Source organism: Octopus bimaculoides, chromosome 2 (genome assembly GCF_001194135.2).
Source record: "Octopus bimaculoides isolate UCB-OBI-ISO-001 chromosome 2, ASM119413v2, whole genome shotgun sequence".
NCBI lineage: Eukaryota > Metazoa > Mollusca > Cephalopoda > Octopoda > Octopodidae > Octopus > Octopus bimaculoides.
In genome coordinates, this window is record NC_068982.1 from 11,318,115 (window position 1) to 11,328,328 (window position 10,214).

The window sequence follows — 10,214 nt, forward strand, 5'->3', positions numbered from 1 at the left end:
AGTTGAGAGAACCACTAATGTAAGCTTTTCGTAATTGGCTATTCTGGCATACATTGGGTTCTGCACCAATTAGGACCATCCAAAAACAGCAAGAACTGGCCAACTCTGTTTTTTTTTTTTAATAAGTCTCATTTAATAAGACTTATTTTTAATAAGTATTATATGAGCTGAGATTATTTTATCATGCCCCTCAAATTAGAGAGGTTGTTCCAAGTAGGACAAGTGATACAAGGTTAGAGACCCTTTCTTTCAGTTCTTGCTTTATACGACAGGAAACTTGTGAAGCAGCTTGCAGAAACAGTTTGGTTTCTGTGGTTGAATAATCTTCCTATCACAAAACGTTTTGAGTGTACAGGGTCCAGTTTATTGTACGTCCACCATCAAGAGATTTGTCTCATGTAAGAAGACTAAGAGTCTTCTCTACTACACACCAATTAATTCTTACCTGGAATAACTGTTCTGCTACACAAGTAACCTGAGATGCATCGTGTGGAATTACAAAATTCATTTTTCACATGAATGTTCCAAAAAAATAAAATGGTAGTAAAATGTACATGGGCATGTACATAAAGATACACTATGGAGCCCAATGAATACATTAGACTATGACAGTATAGAACAAATGGCCTAAAGGTTGGCAATTTGCATCCGATAATTATATTGTATCAGACATTTTCTTCTCACTTTACATTTTGACTTGCCTTTCATCTTTTCTGGGTTGATTAAAATAAGTACCAGTTGAATACTGGGTTGATATAATCGACTAGCCCCCTTCCTCCACAAAATTTCAGGCCTTGTGCTTATAGTAGAAAGGATTATTGTGTCCATGGAGAAAGCACAGAAGACTTAGTGCTTCATGAAGCTATTAGGAGATGCTGAGAAATTGTGACAGAACTATAAAACGAACAAAAAAACTCATTTCATTGCAAAAATGGTAAAGAGTTGAGCTTAGGCTTCGCTGAACAAGTTTTTAGCAACATGTAAAAACAATAACATATTAGGAATGGAAAAAGCTCTCATGTCAATTTGTAATGGCAGTGCAGTTGTGATATCAATTCTCTGAATCAAAAGTAAAGCAATGACTGATGGTGGTGGTGATGGTGGGGTTTAACATTCTAATAATAGCCTCCACCCTAGAGTTTGGAGTGTTCTTAACATTAATTAATACCTATAGAAATATTTTGACTAAGGTCTTCTTTAAAGACAGACTAACAACAACAAAGGAAAAAATAATGATAACCTATGCCATAACATAGGCACAGGTGTGGCTGTGTGGTAAGAAGCTTGCTTCCCAACCACATGGTTCTGAGTTCAGTCCATTGCATGGCATCTTGGGCCAGTGGCTTCTACTATAGCCATGGGCTGACCAAAGCTTCACGAGTGGATTTGTAGACAGAAGCTGAAAGAAATTTATCATGTATATAAATATGTGTGTGTGTGTGTCTGTCTGCCTCTCATCACTTCTTGTGAATATGTCACCCCCTAACATAGCAGTCTGACAACAAAAGACCAATAGAATGAGTACCGGGCTTTAAAGATCTAAGTACTAGGGACAATGCATTAAACTAAAAATTCTTCAAGATGCTATTATTCCTAAAATTCTTATTGCTAAAGAAATTTAATTACTAAGTTCACATATATCGGTTTTAATTTTTTAAGAAACAATTTAATTAGATATGGAAATGCTCCAAATAGGGGAGGAGAAAACTGTTTAGTTCCTCATCTTGAGGCATAGCAGTTGACGTATTGAATAAGCAAGATATCAGTGTCTAACAAAAATCAAAAATATATTTAATAATTTGAATCTTAAACCAAAAACATATTTGTAGAAATAGGTGCTGGTGCCTTGTAAAAGGTACAGGTGCTGGCTCTGTGTAAAAGGCACAGGTTTTGGCGCCATGTAAAAAGCATCCAGTACACTCTGGAAACTAGTTGTCATTAGGAAGGGCATCCAGCTGCAGAAACCATGCCAAAACAGTGGAATTTGGTGTGACCCCTGGCCTTACCAGCTCCTGTCAAACTATCTAACCAATGCCAGCATAGAAACAGAACATTAAATATGATGATGATGATGATGACAAATTCAAAACTGAAACCAAAAACATTTTTGTACTAATCTATACTAATTTGCTTAAATAATCTAAATCATTTGGTTATCAGTAAAATCTGAAAATTAATTGAATTTTTAAAAATTTCCTTGAAAGTAACCTTTATATTTTAAATATCTTTCAGAAAAATATATTTTTGTGTAATCAATTATATGTACATGCACATATTTTCTGATTTGAGTAAATATTTAAAATTTTCAAATTAAATTTGTTTTTTAAAATGCTTTTTTTTTACTTTCCAAGATTCAATTGATAGCACTGTTAAATAGACAAACTGGACAATTTCATAGCAAGATTTAAGCTGCTATTTAATGATGGTTTCATGAATCCAGTAATTTTAGAGCTCAGCCAGCGTGGTTAAGTGTAGAAAAACCATATTTGGGAGAGTTAGGGAGACAGCTAGATAAGCAGGTTGAGAGAGAGAGAAAGTACAAGAGGAAATAAATTACAAAGATATATGAAGAGAAGTGAGAATGATTGAAAGAGAAAAATGTGAGGAGGAGAGAGAGATTAATGGTAGCTTTGGAAACAGGTGTTGCAATATATGATACGCAAATCATATACATTCCTGTTTAACATATAAACATTTTCATACAATAAAACTGTCAGGGTTCAAACTTAAATCAAGCATATCTAAAATGGATAGTTTAAACAAAAAAATACGCAAGAAATATAAGCTAACCTTTACATTGTATTTCTTTGAGCTTGTAGTCATATCAAGAGGAGTCTGAAGATCCCTAGGCGGAGACGAAGAAGATCCAAATGACATGCTAGGCATAGAATCATTAATATCATTTCTTGAATAATCTTTTGAAGAATTTTTGTAACTCATCCTTCCATTTACAACTTTTTTCAATGTTTTCATAGATAAATCTGTTGGTTCTGATTGTATATCATTTGGTCTATGTACAGTGTCCAAATATGATGATGTGTGACTGCTTGACAGTTTCTGTCTCTTAGGAGGAGGAGGAGGAGGAATATAATATGGTGAGTTAGTATCCATGCTATGAACAGAAGAATATACCATATTATTGCTAGTAGTTTTTGAAATGTGAGCTGTTATTGGTGACATAAGGTTATAGGAACAGTTAGAATAGGTACGAGCTCTTTTCATATGGTTGGTATGAGCAGGCTGAGGTAGAGAGTCTTCAAGTCGTGGGCGATTATATTTGGTCAATGGAGATACAAGGGACAGCAAATGATTTGGAGGGCTTTGTGGAGTTGGTTGAATAACCGTCTGACGTACAATACGTGATTTTAATTCCTCGTTTCGGTGAGTTCGAGGTGGTTGAGTGTGAGCCACTTTCGGAACGTGCCACCGACCATTTTCAGGTATGCGATTAACAGGGAGTGAGTGACAAGCTGTAGATGACCTAGAAGAGATGGCTGGCGCTACAGATGTTGCACTGGTTTTGGTGCTTACTTTCGAAGTAAGTTGCACCTTACAAGGAGGTGTACTTTCAATACACTTACTACTACTAGAATCATTAGAAACTGTAGCGATCCCACTTGATGGAATGTGATGATTCTGAAAAGCAGGTCCTCGTTTCTGTTTATGTAACAAAGGTCCAAGTATGCTTGGTCCTGGTCGAGTTTTTATCTGATTATCACAATCGTTATTGTCACTAGTATCACTACATGGTGATACTTCTGGTTTGACAGAATAACTGTCTGGTTCATAACTGACTGGATCAACAGGACTGATTCTTTCATAGGAAGGATTAGAGGGAGGAGACGGTGTTGGCAGTGTCACAACTTGACTCTTTTCCACATAATTAACAGATTGTTTCTTGTCTAGGCCGAGTTGGATAGGACTAGGTGATTGACTGGCAAGTACGGCAGCAGCAGTTATTTCTTTAGGTATGGCTAAACACGCATTTAATTTCCAATCATTTATAGGACTTTCTAGTTTTACAACAGGTACGACAGGATTCTTGACTTCAGATGAAATCCGAGTCACACTTGGTCCTTTCTTAACATGTGTTGGGGGAGATACTGAATGGCTTAAAGACTCTTCTGAGGGCTTAATATCAGATGGTTCTCTTTTAACTGAAGAAGGCAGTACATCTGACGGATCCTGGTTGTATTTTTCACATAAGAGTTTTTTGACTGTTGGTTGGGTCCCAGATTTAAATCGTCGAACCTAAAAATAATAAAGAAAATTTTCTTCATACAAATATGAAACAACGCAGTTTAAATATTTCAACAAAACGTTACACAGCATTTATTTATACAGTTTAATATCGTTCAATTACACATCTATTCCGATATACTTTCCAATAGTCTCCTCAGCCACGTTAACGTTTCATTACAAAATAGACTCTTAAAAACTAAATTCGTTTCAAGGGATTTAACTCTTACTAATATTATACGAATTACTTCCCTTAAAAATTGTTTCATTAGTGCAATTCAGTTGAGATTTACAAAAACAACGAAATGCTTTTTAATCAAAATATTTATTTTTCTTAATTGAAAAACGTTAATAATGAGTACTAATGAAAATTTAAGACATATCTGTAAGTAAATGCTTACATTATCTCGATTTTGAGCATTGGTTTTCCTCATTTCATCCCACATCTTTTCTTTTTCTTCAATACTCATTCTGTTTCTCTAAAATAATAAAATTAATACTTCATTTAATTGTGATATCTCCTATTTTTTCTAAAATGATTCAATATTACGAATTTCACACACTGAAAACATTTTCAGTACAATGCATGCAAGAACTGTCTCCAATTTAGGCACAACGGCAACAATTTTGAAGGACTGGACTTGTAGTTAGTTTTGTTTGGTACAATAGCAGCAAGTTTAGGAGCAGAGCTGTAAGGTGTGAGGAGAACCTTCGATTACACTGACCTAACCCCCTCCCCAATATTGAGCTGATACTTTATTTTATAGACCCTGAAAGGATGAAAAGCAGAGCTGATCTAGGTATGATTTGAACCCAGAATGTAAAGAGCCAAAAAGCCTTTTTTTTTTTTTTTTACCTGTGGTGCCCTAATGATTTCTATCAGCTTGCCACCTGTAATGGGTGCTGATTTAAGTTTATCAACCTTCAATGAATGAAAGACAAAGCTGACTTCAGCAGGAACTGAACTCAAAACATTAAGAGTGGGAACAAATTCCACAACACATTTTGCTTGACACAAACAGCTCTGCCAATCAATCCTTTCTCCTTAACAACAGTTTTCTCTTATTTAGGCAAAAAGTCAGCAATTTTTAAGGGAAAGGCTTAGTTGATACCATCAACTCTAATACTTTGCCTTTCATCCTATCAAGGTTAATAAAATAAAAGTACCAGTCAAATATTAGAGGAAGGGGTTAAGTTGGTCACATCAATCCCAGTATTCACCAGATACTTATTTTATTGACCCTCAAAAGGATGAAAGGCAAAGTCGACCTCAGTGGAATTTGAGCTTAGAACACAGATGAAATGCTGTTAAGCATTTTGCCTACCACTTTAATAATAATCATCTTTTCTACTTTAGGCACAAGGCCCAAAATTTTGGGGAGAGAGGGCAAGTCAATTAGATTAACCCAGTACACAACTGGTACTTAATTTATTAACCCCGAAAGGATGAAAGGCAAAGTCGACTGTGGTAGAATTTGAACTCTGGAACTAAAGACAGACGAAATACTGCTAAGCATTTTGCCCAGCATGCCACCCTAATAATAGTAATATTAATCCTTTCTACTAAAGGCACAATGCCTGAAATTTTGGGGGAGGCGACTAGTTGATTGCATCAATCTCAGTGTGTCACTGGCATTTAATTTATCGAACCCTGAAAGGATGAAAGGCAAAGTCAACCACGGCAGAATTTGAACTCAGACTGTAAAGATATGGCAAAATACCACTGAGCATTTCGTCCAGCATGCTAATGATTCTGCCAGCTCAGCACAATAATAATAATAATAATAATAATAATAATAATAATAATAATGGTTTCAAACCTTGTCTCTTTTGTCCTCATTAGTTCCATGTAAAAGTTGTTTAGAGTGATGGGTGTCCATTTTTGATACATGTGCACTTTTCTTCTGTTTTATATCCGATAACATGTTAAGATCCTTTCCTTTCTGACTTAATTCAAAAGGAAGTAATAAACTGAAAAATATTTTAAAAGAAATTTATTATTGATAATAGTTACAAAATTCTGGATTAATTCAGAAATATTTGTCATAAAAGCTGAACCTGGTACAAAAGCTTAACCCTTTCGTTACTGTATTTATTTTGAGATGCTCTGTGTTTCTTTCAATTACTTTAAATATAACAAAGAATTTAGTAAAATAATTTAGTTATCATTCTGCTGGTGTTAGGAACATAAATTGTGACTCAGGTTTGGTGGAAGATTTTAATTCAAAACTTATGAAAACAAGACATTTGTACTCAGAGCCAGAGCTGGTTTCAGCCAAGTTGGTAACGAAAAGGTTAATTTAGTATAAGCAAGCAAAACAAACAAAAAAAAAGAAAGCCTTCATATATATCGGTTAAGACTCAGTCCTGCGAGATTAGTGGTTCTCAACCATTTTACAACTCTGGACCCTTTTGATTGCTATTTTATTCTGGTGGACCCCACCCTCTACAACTGCCAAGCCATTCCATGTTTAAAAACTAGTTTTATAGATGCTTGTTTCCAAATTCCTATTTTGTTTTTTTCACATGCTAAATTGTGAATGTTGAGGTATGTAAAATGTTAGAGAAATAACCCTGGCTGCTTCAGATCCTTAAACTGTGAACCCCAAGGGATCATATGGAACCAAGTTGAGAACCGCTGTGTAAGATGGTTAAAATTTACTGCTCATTAACAGAATTTCAAGTAATAATCATTTTTACTATAGGCACAAGGCCTGAAATTTTGGGGGAAGGGACTTGTTAATTATACCGACCCCAGTGTTTCACTGGTAATTAATTCATCGACTCCAAAAGGATGAAAGGCGGAGTCGGCCTCATCAGAATTTGAACTCAGAACGTAAAGCCAGACGAAATGCCACTAAGCATTTTGCCCAGGGTGCTAACGATTCTGCCAGGTCACTCCCTTAGAATTACTAGTAATAATATAATGATCTTGTTGTATACAGTGCTCAGGTGCACAACTCATCAGAGAAGGTAACCAAAAGTGCATGAACATTATATAGAAAATGCACAAGAAGTGAACAGTGAATGAGTTATTTAAAGTGGGTGCTGGTAGCATGTAAAATGTATTATTCAAGCGTAACTGATACCAGTGCTACCCAACTAGCACCTGTGCTAGTGGCATGTAGAAAGTACCATTCGAGAGTGGCCGATGCTAGTATCGCCTGACTGGCACCCATGCTGGTGGTATGTAAGAAGCAGCATTCAAGCGTGACCGATGCCAGTTCCACCTGACAGATACCTGTGCTGGTGGCACGTAAAAAGCACCATTAGAGAGTGGCTGATGCCAGTGCCACCTGACTGGTACCCATACTGGTGGCATGTAAGAAGCACCATTTGAGTGTGGCCGATGCCAGTACCACCTGTGCCTGTGGCATGTAAAAATTACCATTTGAGCATGGTCAATGCCAATGCCGCCTGATTGGCTCCTGTAAAACCAGCATGTAAAAAGCACCCATGACACTCTCAGAGTGGTTGGTGTTAGGAAGGGCATTCTGCTGTAGAGACCTTGCCAGATCAGATTGGAACCTGATGCAGCTTCCTGGTTTGCCAGTCCTCAGTCAAGCGGTCCAACCCATGCCAGCATAGAAAGCAGATGATAAACGACAATGATGATGATGGTAAGGGCATCAGGTGTACAATTGGTGAATTTCATGGAAGCTTTGAATTATATAGTGTTATGCCAGCTAACAACTGATGCTGGTGGTTTGTTCCATGCTTCAGCAATTCTGAGCATGGAAAAAATGTGTCCAAAGGTCATGGCAGCTGCAATGTGATGGTGAATCTTGATATGTCTGTCCATTATTTTGGATCTGAGTAGTTAAGTTTACTTACATGTTTGGACTCATTGTGGGGCAGACATCATGAAGAATTGTTTTCTAATATAACCTCCAGCTGACCAATGCCAAGTCAGTGAATTTGGTAAATAGAAATTGGATGAAAGAAAGCCCAGAGAGAGAGAGAGAGAGAGAGTGAGTGAGTGAATGAATGTGTGTGTGTGTACATATACATGAAAGTTGCCATTTCCAGTTCTTGCACGAGACTAATCCTTTAAAATCTGCTTTCCATGCTGGTATGGGTTGGACAGTTTAACAGGAGACTGCCCTGAGCTGTACTGTCTGCCTTGGTTTTGTTTCCACAGCTGGATGCTTTTCCTGTCTGGACAAATAATTGGTGTTATTCCGTTTATATGGTAAAACTCTACACTCTTGAAGTAGTTAGAATTAAAAAGGAGAAAAAAAAAAACAAAATAAAAACCCTTTCTTGTACAGGGGGGGGGGGGAGAGTTTGAGACAGGAAGAACATCCGGCTGTAGAAATATTACCTTAAATACGCAGGCATCCAACCTAGACAGCAAAGCGATTATCAAACTGTGTGTGTGTGTGCGTGCGTGTATGTAAACACACATGCATGTAAGTATGTGTGTGTCTATGTTTCATCTTTGTTTCCATGTTTGTCTATACTGAAACCACTTGATAGAAACAAAGCTGTGTTTATGTTCAGTAATTTAGTGGTTTAAAAATTAGCCATTGTTTAATTAAGTACAGGGAGCTAACGTGATCAACTGAGACTTTCACAGCCAACGTTACACAGCAAGGCTGCAGCCCAATTGTTGAACCAAATAATGGTGTCACTCATCTTTTCTTTCACTTGTGTCAGTCATTAGACTGCGGCCATGCTGGGGCACCGCTTTGAGGAATCTTAGTCGAACGAATCAACCCCACGACTTATTTTCTTTTAAAATCTGGTACTTATTCTATTGTTCCCTTTTGCTGAACCACTAAGTAACAGGGATGTAAACACAGCAACACTAGTTTTCAAGTGTGTGTGTGGTGGTGGGTGGGGGGCAAACACAGACACACAATGGGCTTTTTTCAGTTTCAGCTGATCAAATCCAACTCGCAAGACTTTGGTTGGCCTGAGGCTATATAGTAGAAGAAAGACACTGGCCCAGTGTGCCATGCAGTGCGACTAAACCAAGAACCATGGGGTCGGGAAAGCTACAAAAGAATTTCTTGTCTAAAGTAGGATGCATATGTCTTACCGTTCATAGTGCCTTCTTGTACAAGTCGCAGCACTTGTACTTCCAGGATTACCACCCATCATGTCATATAACTGTTTCCACATTCGTTGATTAGTAATCTGTAAAAGAAAGATTAATGGAAACTTAATTAATCTAATTATTGAAAACATTTTCATTTTCAGAAAATTTTTTACAAAAAACACATTGTGTTGTGCAATGGTCTAAGAACTAGGTGAGCTGAGTCTGAGATTCAAACCGTTCTTAGCTTCAGTTATTCAACTACTTCATGAACTAATTTATAATTATCGGTATTATTATCATTACTACTACTACTACTACACTATATTTACCATCATACTGAGCTTCAATCATTTCATACAAGCTTTTCTAAATTTTGAGAGCTCACAAAAAACAAGCATTTATCTATTTTTAACACTTAATGAATAAATGCAAATATGAAGCTAATGAATAAAATTAGAAACTATTTATTGTCACTTGATATTCCAAACACACAAAAGCTCATTTATTCAGAGTCGAGGCTTACCTCTGTAGCTGTTCCGAGTTTCTTGTTTCTGTTTCAGACAGAGCATGTATGGTTATGCATACATACATACATACACACATGTATAAACATATATGTATATAAACATACACATATACTCTTTACTCTTTTACTTGTTTCAGGCATTTGACTGCGGCCATGCTGGAGCACCGCCTTTAGTCGAGCAAATCGACCCCAGGACTTATTCTTTGTAAGCCTAGTACTTACTCTATCGGTCTCTTTTGCTGAACCGCTAAGTTACGGGGACGTAAACACACCAGCATTGGTTGTCAAGTGATGTTGGGGGGGACAAACAGACACACAAACATACATATACATATATACAACGGGCTTCCTTCAATTTCCGTCTACCAAATCCACTTGCCCAAGGTGCCACACAGTGGGACTGTA

General features: G+C 36.9%; 1 protein-coding gene across 1 annotated transcript in view; it reads right to left on the reverse strand.

The window, feature by feature from the left end:
• Positions 1 to 10,214, reverse strand: part of LOC106871845 (AT-rich interactive domain-containing protein 5B) — a 156,648-nt gene that overhangs the window by 79,067 nt on the left and 67,367 nt on the right. The window contains exons 10-13 of the mRNA XM_052965954.1: positions 9,284 to 9,381; positions 6,060 to 6,210; positions 4,641 to 4,718; positions 2,791 to 4,251 (exon numbers count right to left, since the gene is read on the reverse strand). Coding sequence (XP_052821914.1) covers positions 2,791 to 4,251; positions 4,641 to 4,718; positions 6,060 to 6,210; positions 9,284 to 9,381 — 1,788 coding nt within the window. The remainder of the gene's footprint in view (positions 1 to 2,790; positions 4,252 to 4,640; positions 4,719 to 6,059; positions 6,211 to 9,283; positions 9,382 to 10,214) is intronic.